This window comes from Chaetodon trifascialis, chromosome 8, assembly GCF_039877785.1.
Source record: "Chaetodon trifascialis isolate fChaTrf1 chromosome 8, fChaTrf1.hap1, whole genome shotgun sequence".
Lineage (NCBI taxonomy): Eukaryota > Metazoa > Chordata > Actinopteri > Chaetodontiformes > Chaetodontidae > Chaetodon > Chaetodon trifascialis.
The window spans coordinates 13,792,867-13,807,752 of record NC_092063.1 but is presented as its reverse complement, the minus strand read 5'-3'; the positions used below and the strand labels follow the sequence as shown (position 1 = coordinate 13,807,752).

At 44.4% G+C, this 14,886-nt stretch overlaps 2 protein-coding genes across 3 annotated transcripts; both read left to right on the top strand.

Moving 5' to 3' along the window:
* Positions 1-1,854: 1,854 nt before the first annotated feature.
* Positions 1,855-5,226, top strand: wnt10b (wingless-type MMTV integration site family, member 10b). Its single transcript, XM_070968623.1, has 4 exons — positions 1,855-2,094; positions 2,728-2,990; positions 3,165-3,616; positions 3,726-5,226. The coding sequence occupies exons 1-4, from the start codon at positions 2,021-2,023 to the stop codon at positions 4,224-4,226; spliced, it is 1,290 nt and encodes a 429-aa protein (XP_070824724.1). The 5' UTR covers positions 1,855-2,020; the 3' UTR covers positions 4,227-5,226.
* A 2,541-nt stretch (positions 5,227-7,767) lies between these two features.
* arf3a (ADP-ribosylation factor 3a) lies at positions 7,768-13,702 on the top strand. 2 transcript variants are annotated; one of them, XM_070968072.1, is made up of 5 exons: positions 7,768-7,837; positions 10,254-10,436; positions 10,539-10,649; positions 11,002-11,126; positions 11,230-13,702. In XM_070968072.1, the coding sequence occupies exons 2-5, from the start codon at positions 10,289-10,291 to the stop codon at positions 11,389-11,391; spliced, it is 546 nt and encodes a 181-aa protein (XP_070824173.1). In that variant the 5' UTR covers positions 7,768-7,837; positions 10,254-10,288; the 3' UTR covers positions 11,392-13,702. The 2 variants fall into 2 exon arrangements, with proteins under 2 accessions (XP_070824173.1, XP_070824174.1); XM_070968073.1 differs by having other exon boundaries at positions 7,785-7,837; positions 10,265-10,436.
* Positions 13,703-14,886: the final 1,184 nt, after the last annotated feature.

The following is a 14,886-nucleotide window of genomic DNA, read 5'->3' as shown; positions in this document are numbered from 1 at the left end:
TGAATGTGGTAACAAGTAATAATAAAGACTCAGTTGTCATATAACTCACACTGCCTGCTGGGCTACTTAAATATTTTTCGAACTCTGAAGAGATGAAATATGGTCTCCAATCAGGAGTTTGATGTGTGATGAACCAGGAAAAGGGAGACGAGTAAGAATAAGAACCGTTCCAAACATCTGGCCTGCAGACCTCCCTCGACGCACATGTAGCCCAGTGTAATCACAGCTTGAGCCACTTTGCGGCATCTCCATCTAACCCCAGACTAGGAGCAGGCTTCAGTGTCCCCAAACTTCTCCATATTGGTTCATGGCTGAATGTTTCATTATGTGACATTTATCTGCTAATTTGCATGTTCCACATTAGTCACTGTAGCGGTGGTAGCCTGAATAATCTCTCTCCCTTCCTCTCCTTCTCTCTCTCTTTCCCTCAGATGACAGTAAAAGGAAGTGGGCTTTTGTAAAACGGCTTTGATGACAGCCATCCTACGTTTATACTCCAGCCTTATATGAAGGTGCTCAAACGGGTTTCCTGGAGCAGTCATGCGACACCGAGCAGATTAGAGCTTCAATCCGGATAAAGGGGGCCTTTTATATACAAATCAACTTCAAATCACTTTTTAAGCCACTTAGATATACACGCCAAGGCAGAATGCTAATGCACTTTTCATTGCTGCAGCTTAGGGAATGGAAGGAGATTAGATGAATTGGTGTCACTATGCGAACCGTGTTCGAGGGGGGTTTTAACTTAATTTTATGAAAGTAACCCACATGCACCTTCTCAGTTCCAACAGCAGTGTCTATGATTGTTTTAAAGTGTGGTCGAGAAAACTTTTTACATTTGTGGGCAAATTAGCAGTTTCAGTATGCGATAAAAGACTGTGACCTCTTGATTCAGGAGCAGCAGCGTCTGTTGTGCTTAATTTGGATCAATAAGATGATTGGTTCGACGCCGAGCTGCCACATCACCCTCACCAAATCCTAACAGAAGGCCTGGGCATCTGGTTTCATGGGTCCAGTCATTACTGAGCATGGAAAGCTAATTTGAATGGATAATTGAGATGCTGTTTTGTAGTCTTCAGTGTGTTTAAACGGCATTAAAGCCTTACTTCCTATAACGCATCACATACCAATTTTAACAAATCCCAAAGTGTCATTTGCCCTTTGACTTTGCCATGGTGTGATAAATAATCACACAAATCAGACCTGTCACGTGTGATTTACGCATAGAGGTTTATACTCAAAAATAAAGACTTTGGGGTGACAAAGTGAAGTTGTTTCAAACACAACAATGGAGAACAGCCGCTCGGATGGAGGTGGGAGGAAGGGGGACCACATGACTAAAAACAGTATTGTTGGAGGGTCTGTTAGCGGAGCCGCTTGCCTGCTGCTGCCTCCCTGTTGTACAGTGGAACCAGCAGCTCTCCCCTTCCCCCACCCATCATTTAACTCACCCTTTATGAACAAAATCTTCTTTGACTTTCCATATTTCATTTTACTGAGCGTTTCTTTGTTCCCTCTCTTAAAAACAAAACAAAAGAATGTGTGCAGAATAATCTACCAACCCAGCAATAAAAAGCAAGACCACATACGTTAATATTTTAATATCATATTAAATAGTTCTAAAGGATCCAGTATTTTAGATGACTTACCAGAAGTTGAGACCGTTTTTGCGCACGGCTTACAAAGTGCTTGTGCGTAAAGGTTTGGAGACGTCATTTTACGCTTGGATGAATGATCACGTTCTCAACTAATAAAATGATCAACTGGTGATCCAACTTTCATATTGGCCAATATTTTGCAAACAGCCGCCTGTAGAGGCATCTCCTCCCCTCCCCTCTCTCACTCCCCCCCTCCCTCCCGTTTACTCTCGCCCCCGAGCTCCTCTGTTCTCCGTCTTCACTCTTCGGTCGTTTGGCGGTGCATCGATAATACTCCACTCTTTTTCTTTTTGATATTCTCGTTCAGCACAGGACGTTATCTCCAGTGTTTTAATGTCACGTCGCGAAAACCGCTTAACAAAATGGAGCTATCAAACAAACTCCGTTGGGACCAATTCCTGATTTTGGCAGCAGCACTTATGTCACCTGCGTTAACGTGAGTGCACTTGAGAGCGCCAGGAGAGTTGGTGCATGCGGGTTCTGGCTACTTGGAATTCGACAAGAGTAGAGGGAAGTTCCTGTGTATGACTGTATGATTTAAACGAATATTTAACTTATGTAGATAAAAAGTGAAACATCTGCCTCTGGTTTCACAGGCTGATTTAGTGTAATATTGAAACAATGGAATCAGTTTTTACTAATTTTGTAACCTCTGACAAGTCAGAACAATGCCATAAAGAATTCAATTTAAATCCCAAGGTAGTTATTTTCCCATAAGATGCATTTGGTAATTTATTCTCTGCTTTGGTGACTTCTCAGCTGGATGATCTGTTTAGAATTATATTTTGCCTGGATTTAAGCAACATCAGTGGAAACACTGTAGTGAATACTTGTGCAATCGATTAACACATTTTATTGCTAAGTGCATTCAGCAAATCCTTTAGAGATGAGATACATTTTGTAGTATGTCCACCTTAAATCTTTCCTGGTTTTGCATTTTTCTGATCTTCTTAACTATCTATTGCCACATACTTCTCTGGATTTGACTAATGAACTCCTGACCAGCTCTGATAACCTCCCAACTAACTCCCCCCCACCCCTCTATCTCTCCCTCTCTCTCCCTCTCCAGGGTGCTGTGTAATGATATCCTCAGCCTGAAGGTGGCAGGAGATCCAGTGCTAACCCCTAACTCGGTGTGCCTGAGGCTGGCAGGCCTTAGTAAACGTCAGATGCGGATGTGTGTGCGGAGCCCTGATGTGACAGCCTCTGCTCTACAGGGCATCCAGGTGGCCATCCACGAATGCCAGTACCAGCTACGGGACCAGCGCTGGAACTGCTCTTCACTGGAGGGCTTCGGCAAGCTTCCCCACCACAACACTGTCCTCAACAGGGGTAAGACCCTGAGGCAACATAATGATGGTCAAAATGTGACCTGGGTTTATTGTGGAGTGGAATTGGAGGTGACAGTAGAGATTGTTCTGCACTCAGATGCAGGACTGTTTTTGAGCTGCTCCTGTTAATCATTTTCAATGTGTGTGTGTGTGTGTGTGTGTGTCTCACTCCCAGGTTTTCGCGAGAGTGCCTTCTCCCTGGCCTTGTTGGCAGCGGGTGTGGCTCACTCTGTGGCCTCGGCCTGCAGCATGGGCAAGCTGCGGGGGTGTGGCTGTGAGGCCAAGCGTCGCCAGGATGATGACAAGATCCGGCTGAAACTCACACAGCTGCAGCTGCAGACCCTGCAGAAGGGTGGGGTAGGCCTCGGCATGCCACGCTCATTACCATCAGAGCTAAACGGTCACCATGGCGACCTGCCCGCTAACCTGCGCTCCACCCACCCCTCCGCCCTGCTCAAGCCTTTACCAGATGAGCTAAGCTCCATGCAGGAGACCTGGGAGTGGGGGGGCTGCAGTCATGACGTCCGCTTTGGGGACCGTTTTTCCAGGGACTGGCTCGACTCCCGCGGGTCTCCAAGAGACATCCATGCTCGCATGAGGATCCATAACAACCGGGTGGGACGACAGGTGAGTAATGTTCTTATCCACTGTGTTCTCGATGTTCTTCAGAGAGAAGTCCGGCTCCTCACGTCCATAAATCATCATTTGCCTCCGTCATTTTCCTGTCTCTGTGCAGATAGTGACTGACAACATGAAGAGGAAGTGCAAATGTCATGGCACATCAGGGAGCTGTCAGTTTAAGACCTGCTGGCATGTGTCTCCAGAGTTCCGGGTTGTGGGTTCTTTACTCAAGGAAAAGTTCCTGTCAGCCATCTTTGTCAACTCCCAGAACAAAAACAATGGGGTTTTCAACCCTCGAACAGGAAACGGCGCCAGTGGGAGCACAGGGGGACTCAACGGAGGTCGCCGTCGAAGCATGTCCAGAGAGCTGGTGTACTTTGAGAAGTCTCCTGATTTCTGTGAGCGCGATGTGTCCGTAGACTCTCCGGGTACACAAGGACGCATCTGCAACAAAACCAGCTACAGCACAGACAGCTGCAGCTCGCTGTGCTGCGGCCGTGGACACAACATCCTGAAACAGACACGCAGCGAGCGCTGCAATTGCAGGTTCCACTGGTGCTGCTACGTGCTCTGTGAGGAGTGTCGTCTCACTGAGTGGGTTAACGTGTGCAAGTAGATTGCAGCTCTCCCAGTCCCAGCTGCCTTTACCCATCCAGGACTCAAGATGGCGAGCCTGTCCCTTCGCCCACTCCTGTTGTTCGAGCATTTGTTTTGCTCCTTGTGTAACTCTCCCAGAGAATCTGTTTATTCCCCCTTTTCCTTTTTTTGGGGGCCATCATCTGGGATCTATTTTCTCTTTGTAGCCGCTGTTATTCTCAAAATGCCAAGTCAGAGATTGAAGAGGTGACTCACGTCATTTGTCTTGCCATGGTCTGTTTAGACACTGCCCTCTCAGCCATGAAAACGGCCTATACCCCATCTTTTCTATCCCACAGAACAAGGACGAGCAACAGCAGAAAAGCATTTCTATTTCAATATCTACATGCTGACTCATCTCATTGTACAGTAGATGTGTATTTTAAAGTGTACATGTATATTTGTAAATGTATTATTATTAATATTATTATTGCATCGGAGGCTGTCTTTTTGGATTGAGTCAATGAGAGACTTGTGCTGGCCGAGTGAAACATTGCTGTTTGGCAACAAAGTCTTGTTGCAATTTAGCTTTCATTTTACTCTTCTAAAGATCTCTTTCCTGAATTTGTATATTTTGCACCTGTGACTCAGACAGAGCAGCAATGCTTACTCAGTCTCAAAATCTTTCTAGACAGGGGTTTTACTAATAGAGACAACAAGAAAAAGTACAGTGTTTTTTTGAAGGACTGAAGCTTTCTCATAGCAGGACAGAAAGCACATAAACTTATCAAAGTTTGTATACTTGTAAAACTAAAGATTGGAAAGTCAATACAACGTCGGGTTTGGAGGCAACTCTTTACACTCAATAACTAATCAGTCTAATTTATTTACACCATTGTAATAATAGTAATTATGTCATGAGAGTTAGTGGTGGTTTTTCATGAATTCATCCAGTATTATGACAAAAATCTGCTTCCTCTTGATATAACTGTGATGTGATGTGTGTCACTTTCCTATGAAATCATGACTGAGCTCATGTTATTCTCTGCTCGCTTTTGTCCATTTCATCAGTCTGAGCACTCCTTAGATTCTTCCCACATGTCGTACATGTCAAAGTGAGAGATGGTCCTGCTTTAGAACTGATGCTGAAGGATGTGTGTACGTTTAAGTGTGAGTGTGTGTGTCTGTTGCTGTGTAAATGGGGGGCAAGTTCTGCGCACTACAGATTTGGGAGGTGAGAGCCTTTTTTATGGCCACTCCATGCTGAGAGAAGGACTTTTTATGGCTGGAGGATATTGTTTCCTTCAAGTATGAGTTTTATTACTGGAAAGAAGCATCAAGAGAGCAGAGAGTGGGGGTGATTATACCAGTCTTTGCTGTGCGAGCATCTGAGGGGATCATCTGTCCAGAGTTCATAGCCAAAGGAGGGACTCGCTGAACCACGTGGAACGCAGTGTCCCTGTTACCTGGGAGACAGACTACACAAACATAAACACAGGCACATAAACACAAGCATGCGTTTATGTACAAAGACACATGTAGAAATCCTGGCACTGATGCACAATCAAAAACATGCATGCTGCTGCGCACATATGAACTGTCAGACGGCACGCCTGGTGACCCAAGTGATTTGCATTCTCATTTTGGTTACACTGCAGATTTAGCGAGACGCTAACGTCAACACCTGACTGAATTTACGATAGCAACATTCCTTGATATCTCAGATGATCCAAAGTGCCTCCATTCTGGGAAAACCTCATCTGCCATATAGGATTTAATGCCAATTAATTCTTGTTTGTGTGGACTTTGGTAAATATCCCTTGACTCCTGAGGAATGGCAGCGCCAGTGGCTGAATCAACTGTTCTGTCTATTTGGTATTTAGTGAGGGAGGCAGCGACTGGTGAGGAATGATAAGGGAATGGATTTCTGGTTTGCATTTCTTCATTCCTTTATCATTTCACCCTGGAGCTGCTGCAAAAGGGAATTTCCTGTCACTGTTTCTCCCATGTGTGAGACAGAGGTTGGTGGACAGCCTGGGATTGCTCTCTCTCTCCCTCTGTGCTCTTTTTCTCGCTCTTTCCCACTCTTCCCCTCATTGCTGCAGACATAGACGCATGCATAGCAACACATTGACTGCCCCCCAAGTAATGACAACCAGACTGGGCTGAAATTAAAGAGAGGCAGGCAGAGAGAGGAAGTTAGGAGAGATAAAAGTTACCCTCTTTGATTGACAGGATGATTATATGTATAAAGTAAGGCGATTTAGTGTGTTTAGTTGGATATAAAGATAGGGAGATATATCCTTGCTGTACGTACAGCAGAGATGCAGAAGCAAAGGACAAATGGGGTATGGAGAGGGGGGTGAATAAAGTGTACTCTGTATAAATACATGCCTGAAAACATCTGCTTCTCAACTCCCCTTTCATTTTTGATGTGGGACAGGCAGAGAAGGAGAGCGGGAGAGAAAACACAAGGAGCCAGCTACCCAGAACATCAAAGCCCCTGCCCTCAACGCGCAGGCCCTCATTAGTTCAGCTAGCAGAACCAACGAGACTTGTGATTGTGTTTGCTGGGGTGCACGCTGGCAGGCACTTCAGAGGAAAGGCTCCTTTAAGTTATAACTCCCCACCCCAGCTCTCCTGCCACCACCCAAGCCCGCTGTAACCCCCCTGTAACCCTCTCGAAAACTCCCCGCGCACACAAACTCAGCAGGCTCCCCCACCATCCGCTCCACCCCATAATCTGGTCTGCAGCTGCAAACATCTGCTCCCCTCTTTATTCCTCTGCCTTCACCACTGAATTGATAAACACATCTATCACCGGACCACTGACTGACACACAACAGAGAGGAAGGGGGAGGCAAATGTTGGATTCACCTGTGGCTGTGGGGTTGGTTTTGGGCTTGTCATGTAATCACTCTGAGGGTTGTTTTCTTTCATGGTTAATGGGTTAAACCCACACATAAGAGTTCCTTCCTAATTCCTATATGTATTGTCACCTGGAAAACCATAAAAATGTAGAGTATCACCCTTTAAAATACACAATAACAAAATCAGTACTCAGTGTTGGCAGCCTGCTATAATATTGATTCAGTCTATGGGGGTGGGGGGGTGGGGGGTTCATTTGCCTCCCATCACCTCATTATTTGTGACACAGAGGGCTGCTGCCAGGAAGTGTCACTTGGCATCCTATTACAGTCAGCCATTTACTTATTCATTAGGATGATTCCTGTTTTAATTATTCAAGCTTGTTTGCCTGCAGACTCTCTGCTACATTTCATTTTGGTTTTTGTTGGCATCCTGCTGCAACAGCACACAAATAACATTTAAACACATGCAATGTCTATTTCTCTGAAAGAATACTGAGTGGATCATGTCTCGAAAGCTGAACGCTTCACTTGATCTCACAAAAGCAGCTCGTCGCTGATGTTACACACGACTGTTTTTCATATTTTATAAAGAGATCATTAAATTACAGTTGAACTCCGACAATGCTCCTTCCTTCGAGCAAGCCAAAGATGAGAAACGTGAGAGGTGCTCTTGAGAATCCAACTACCGCGAGAACACACTGCATCACAGCTGTCACTCATCGCGAGAATACCTCCCAGTGCTTTGCTTGACTCCAGCTGGTAGCCTGCCTGCCGTTGACGGGTAAGTGTGAATGAGATGCAAATGGTGAAAATGCTCAAAGATGTGTACAAGTAATAAAGGTTACCACAGCATAATTATCGCTGTTTTAACGCTGTTTTAACGTTTCGTCGTAAATCAACGGCCGTTAATCGACGACATCAGGCCGACTGGTGCGCTTGTCGTGACTGTACGAGGGGATTATAGCACACAAATTGACCCGGAAATTTTTTTTTCCAAAGCCGAAGACATTAGCTATTATCGCTGCTAGCTAACTACGCTCAAAAAATGGTCGTTTCGCGCTGTAAACACGTAATTTTGCGCATTCATATTGGTCGCCTGCGTGGACTGCAGCATCAGCCGTCTTCCTCTTGCGTTATGGCAGATGTACATGGATGTGCGGCCACTGCAGCTGTACGGCGGGCTATGCTAGCAGCTACAGCCTGTGCGTTTAATATAACTATGTTAGCTAAATGAATGCGTAACGGAGCTAATCACTGACAGCACCAGTGTCAAGCGTCGGACGGTCAAGCATAAAACATAACGGCTTTTCTAGAGGAAGAGGGGGGTGCTCCAACTGCAGCACTGTAGGCTTTTTTTCCCCGTTAACACGAAACGCACCTTAGGTAGAAAATGTTAGCACAAGTTGACAGCAGAGTTGGCCTGTTAACGGAGCCATGCCAAGAAAGACGACAGGACAGCAAGCAGGAGCAAGCCAGACGGTGGAAACATTCAGGAGGCTTGATCCCCGTGGAGATCAATTTTCCCCATTTACAGCAGCGTAATTTCAAGATTTTTTATTTATTTATTTATTTATTTTTCAAAAATCTGTACATAATTTGTGGAAAACAGTAGTTACACAAGGGAAAAATCATCCTGAAGAGCCAACATCCTATAATTGTTCTCCTGCTGCCTTCATCATTCTGAGACCATCACACAAAACATGCAGAGGATGACTAACTTTCACTCCTGACACCTAAAAAGAGGCAAAAAAAAAAAAAAAAAAGTTCTGGTGTTGCTCTTTTTACGTTACATAACATAGGTAGGGTATCCAGCATTACTAATCTTGAAACCTATTTTTATGAAACTGCTGGAGGTCACAGAATGAAGGTTGAGCTGACAAATCTGCCACATGTGAATCCATGACACAATAATCTGGGCTGCTGTATTTAGAAATCAAGGATAGCCAACAATGGCATGTAGTAAATGTGGTCTTCAGTATGATTTAATATTAGGTCGACAGAAGAACATTGCCTGAAATTATATTAGATTTCTTTGGGAATAGCATAATTGGATCAAAAAAATTGGCATGTATTATGATCTTGGGGTGCTTAATTTGATCTACTCCTGGTCCTCCTTGTTTCTTCTTCTCTCTCTCAGCTCTCTAGAACTTAAGATGCAAAAAAAGATTATGTGCATATACTAATTACTCACATTTGTTCCTGTCACCTCTGCTCCTTTCCTCCTCTGTTCCTCACTCCTTTCCTCTTGACTCATCTTCATCTCTTGTCTCTTCCGCTTCACCTGCGTGCTTTCACATCTTATTTCCTGTTCTCCCCGTCATTCTCTTCCTCACTTTCTCTTTCACTCCTGTGTCCATGTTTCACTCTCTGATGCTGCTGAAACCCGTTATGTAGAGATTGGCCCCTCCTGAAAAACTTTGTTTGGGCCATAGTCCATAGCCAGTTAGGAGCTTGCTCACTGAGATAACGCAACTGAATGAAACACAACATACACAAGACAGCAATCCCTCATGACGATGTTAAGGTGGCCTCATAATTTGGCGATATTTCTCCAGAAATAGAACTTTTTATCCATTGATTTGCTGGTCCAGTAAGAGACTGAGAGTGAGAGGGGAAATGACACAAATTTCTTTTTAAAACCTCAAAGATTGAGGGTTTTTGAGAAAACGTTAGTGGCTGCAGCCCCCCCACACACACTCACACCTCCCCGCCGTTTAACCTAAGCCTCTCACCTCAAGGCTGGAGGCTGTGTGCGCCACACATTCTCGCAGCCTTAGGTTATGTGGCATTCAATGTGATCTGAATTGATTGTTACACGGGCATTTATTCAATTGCCAGCAAACAGCATAAAAGGTGGTTTACCCTGCACCACATGAAAGCCGATCCATATAACAGAGATCCAGCATGGCGGCCGGTTTCCCCAGCGAGCTTTCAGAGTGTAAAGCAACAGCCTTTAAGTCAGGTCACCCGCCTGCCGAGGTGTGAAGTATGCTTTTACTGGCTTTCCTCTGAGGTGGCTTCAAGCCCTAACGAGGTGGTAATGTTAAGAGTTTCTTTTGAAGAGCTACTGTGTCTCACCGCGTGATTTGTGTGTGTGTGTGGTTTTGACTTTCTATATGTGGTTCACAGTTTGCTTTGGCTGCTTTGTTGCTATGTATGGAAAGTGGTCTCCTCAGAGCCCTGTCTTTTTGCAACAGTTCTGTTGCAGTTGAGGTAAGAGCCGCCAGTCATCATGGGAAACATCTTTGGCAACCTGTTGAAGAGCCTGATAGGAAAGAAGGAGATGAGGATTCTCATGGTGGGGCTGGACGCTGCTGGGAAAACCACCATCCTCTACAAGCTGAAGCTGGGGGAGATCGTCACCACCATCCCCACGATTGGTGTGTGAGGCAGGAATTCATTGCTGATAGCGCTACGTACAGCAATCTGTTGCTGAGTTTTTCCAGCTTGTGTAACTCGTCTTGATTTTTTTTTAAATCCAGGTTTCAATGTAGAGACAGTGGAGTACAAGAACATCAGCTTCACCGTTTGGGATGTGGGTGGCCAGGACAAGATCCGTCCCTTGTGGAGGCACTACTTCCAGAACACTCAGGGTAAGCCATGCCAGCCGTCTGAGATGATGCACTGGTCGGCCTTGTTGGAGTTAACAAGGCTGCTCAGTCCTGTGGCAGATCCTGCAGCACACGCTCGCCCCCAGCACCTGAGGGCATATCTGACTAATGCTCTAGATGAGGTCATTTGCATACAGCCTCCAACTGTTTCAAATTATTATCGTCTTAGTCATGTTGAAAGCCTCAACAATGAATAAACATGGTTTAGCAATATGATTTAACAAAATGATGTCAGTACATTGCTGAGAAGTGGGATGAAATTGATTCTGGCATACGAGTGCTGGTGGTTTTGTTTAACCCTTAAAAAGACACAAGCTGTTGTCGCTCCCTGCAGGTTTGATCTTTGTGGTGGACAGCAATGACCGTGAGCGGGTGAACGAAGCTCGGGAGGAGCTGATGAGGATGCTGGCTGAGGACGAGCTGCGGGATGCTGTTCTTCTCGTCTTTGCCAATAAGCAGGTATCAGCGTCCTTATGTCTCCTTTGTTTTCCCTTCTTTATGCACCTGTTTCCTAACCAGCTGAGGCCTCCTGATTGACCCACCCCATGGGATTTTTGTTTAGGACCTGCCCAACGCCATGAACGCTGCAGAGATCACAGACAAGCTCGGCCTGCACTCCCTACGCCACCGCAACTGGTACATCCAGGCCACCTGTGCCACCAGTGGAGACGGCCTCTACGAGGGCCTGGACTGGCTGGCCAATCAGCTGAAGAACAAAAAGTGAAGGGCCCGGTCAGTAGAGTGGGGAAGAGCCTGGGTGCCAGCTCCAGGTAGTGGTTATAGTGGATCCATTGTGTTTACATGGAGAGGCAGTGCTGAAAAGCTCCCAGGGGGTGACTCTCAATGGCTTTCTCCCCCCAAAATACTTTCATTTCATCTCTGTATTTTGATTAATTTTATTTGTTTGGATCTGCGTTGAGCGTTTTTAAATATTTACAAACCAGTGGTGTTGGAAGTTGACCTAAATTACTCACATTCTTACAAGCTGGATACATAAATATTGGGATGTAATAGTATAATGTTACTGTAAAGGCATATGTATTCCCCCCAACTTTGCAGTCTCTATGACCTTCAACCTCCATCACCTTTTCATTTCTTCAGAAAAAGTGATGATGGCAGAGCGACCATCCCTCAGATACTTTAAATTTCATGTAAATTATAAAGAATGTCATAATAGTATAGTGGGAGTACTGCTACTATCTCAGAATACTATCACATTGTTTAAAAACATTATACTCATACAGGCTCAGATAAATGTAAAGTTGTCATTTTCTGTCCATCCCAGTGTTTTACCACCATCAAAGTTTTGCGCTTCAGAGTTCAATTTCTATTTATTTCAAAATGTAAGTTATTTTAGATTTTATGTAAATGTATTTATTTATTTATTATTTGGATTTTATTTATTTTATTAAACACAAAACCTGATGGCATTCTGGATGGTTTTAAACAATTCATGCTATTGTCAGCATTTATTTATTTATTTATTCCTAATTTTGTGCTTTGCCTTTATTTTCTAAGTGCATCACATGGTTTCTCTCCCTTTATTGCATTCACTGCTAAGGCAGCTGTTGAAAAAAGATGCCCCGGTATCACTGTATATTACCGCTTCCCAATCTGCATGGAGACATCCCAGTACTGGCTCGTGGGCTTGTGAGAGCTGTGAACTGCTGCAGGCCGCTGCTGTAAATAAAGATTCGTTCATAGTCGACTTGCCTCGCTCAGTAAGGGTTAAAACAGTTTGTCGGGCGCCGGCGAGGTGTGATAGCTGAACTGATACAGATGACAGAACAGGCACACTGTACCAGCTCTGTGGCTTGGAAAAAAAAAATGCTGCTATTGGCCTGCCCTGTGGAGAATGATGCATCAGAGCATGTGATTGACAATATCAGAGAGCTTACACGGTTTAGAATGTTTATTTTTTAAGTCAGTTTGCGCGAGAAGCTGAATTCAATCTGTCAAAAGAACTCACATCGCTCGTCATCCTAGTTTATCCACCCCCCCCAATTGGCGTGACATTACATGTGCTGTGTTGACCGTATCTCTGTGTACCATGTCGCACAAAATAACTCTAGATGCATTATTGTTGTACAAAATGTAATGTCTGTTTTTTCCCCCTTGTATTTTGAGTGGAATATTTATTCATTTTGGACCAAAAGTGTTGATTTTAGTGTTGTTGTTTTTTTCTGTTTTTTTTTTTCTTAATTTGCTTACTAGATCAGACCATGGTCTTTTTGAGTGTTCACACAAATCACATAATTTAAAAAAATAGGAGAGAGGATGATAGTAATACTGCATCATAAGGCATGTCAATACTGTACAAGATCTGTAATAAAAGTGAATTATAATAGCCTCTTTCCTCAGACTATATTTGTTAGTCTAAATTACTGCTGCTGGTTGGATCAATGCTGTACTGATAAATGTTCTGGATTTAGTGTAAAGTTTACCGAACAACCTTCTAATATGCAAAAGCATGCTTTTCTATGTCAGCGCAACTGTATATATGTTTATGTAACAAGAAAAGTATACCATGGTACTCGTGGTCGAATTGAAAGTGTTGTTGATACACCTGTAGATACCGGGTCAGTGTGGTGGCAGATATGTATAACTGACAGCAGCTTGTGTGTGTGATGTGCCCTCTATTACATTTGGTTTGGTGTGAAAATTGTTTTTGTGGCCTTATATTGCCAGTGGTTAAGTTCTCTTTGATAACAGGTTTGTATGTAGGAATGTCCATCATTCAAGTATCTCACCTACGATCTGTAACACTGATGCATTCACGGTACTGTTGTGGCTAAACATCCTTCTTTCAGTGACTATTGGCAGACTTTTAACTTGAAAAATGTAGAAGAGACTGCAGAACATTCCAGCTGATCATGTTTGCTCAAAAAAGGACAAACTGAAAATTATTTAGTTAATTTAGTGGAATATTATTGAGAGGAGGAGGTAAAAGCAAAGCAAAGTGGTGCAGAAGTGTTGAATGATTTAATGATTCCTGGCACTACATCGATCAATCAATAAAAAGACCAAAACACAAATTTGCCTTGCTCATTTTTCAGCTGGTTAGCACACACACTCTGGTCCTGGTCGCTTAATCAAAAAACAGCTCCCGTCTTTGAAGAATAATTTGTGTCTCCTATCGTTTTTTTCCATAAAAAGTTCAAGTGTCTAGTTAAAAATCTGTAGCTTAAATCCACATTCACTGCATCCTGGACCATGACTGGCCTCTGAACTGGCTGCAGTGACACAAAACCTCACTCTTACATACAGTATTTGTAGTTAAAGTGAGATTTAAGGTGAGCACAAACATTGCCCCTTCAGGAGATGAATGTGAAAACAGCCTTCTATGTCAGACATACATCATTCCGCACAGTGAAGCTCAGACATCAAATGAAATAACAATAAGCAAAGCACATTTCCGAGAAGGGGAGGCCTTGAAACTTGGTCAAGATTCTGACTTCAGGATTAATGTCAACACAGCAAATATTCATTTTATCAGCTGCCAAATTAAGACTAAAGCCAGACAAACAGCACGTACAAGCTTGATCACTGAACATGTGCTGGTGGACATGAGCGGGGAAAGAGCAGGTCAAGGAGGTGGGAAGGACATGGATCTATGTGGTCTTTCTCTTTTGGCCTTTCCTAACTGCTGCCATCAAGAGAAGTTTGGCACGGTCAGGTGGTCTCCCTGAGCGGAATTGCCGCACTCCACACAGAGTCATTTTGTCTGAGCCAATCAGAGGTCCATTTAGAGGAGAGTGCTGCTGTGTCTCCAGGGGTGTGACAGCAGTATGTGGGTCAGAGCTGCTCCCGGGGCCACCAGCCCCCAGGGCCCCCTGCAGGACGGCTACAATAGTAACCCCAGGGCGGATGCCATAGCTGGGATTCCCACCCGTAACCGGGACGCCTTCGCCCAGGGCACAGACACACTGGCAGCAGCCCCACAATCAATTCATCAATCTCTGAAGGGAGTGGCAACTGCAAAAGGCCACAGCAGTCACCCCCACAGCTAGCCTTTGGAAGGGACAGGGCCACCAGGGCTGACACTAAGGCTGACACCACGGTGGCATTGTGAAACTGCCAGACTCTGCAGAAACCACGGACTCGTCAGGCCTTTATTGAAGTCACTTTTCTTGACCTGACAACAGAGAAACCCCCCTGACAATGTGAAAACTAATCACCAAACTTTATTTGTTTGGTATCACTACAGTTATAGTTCACC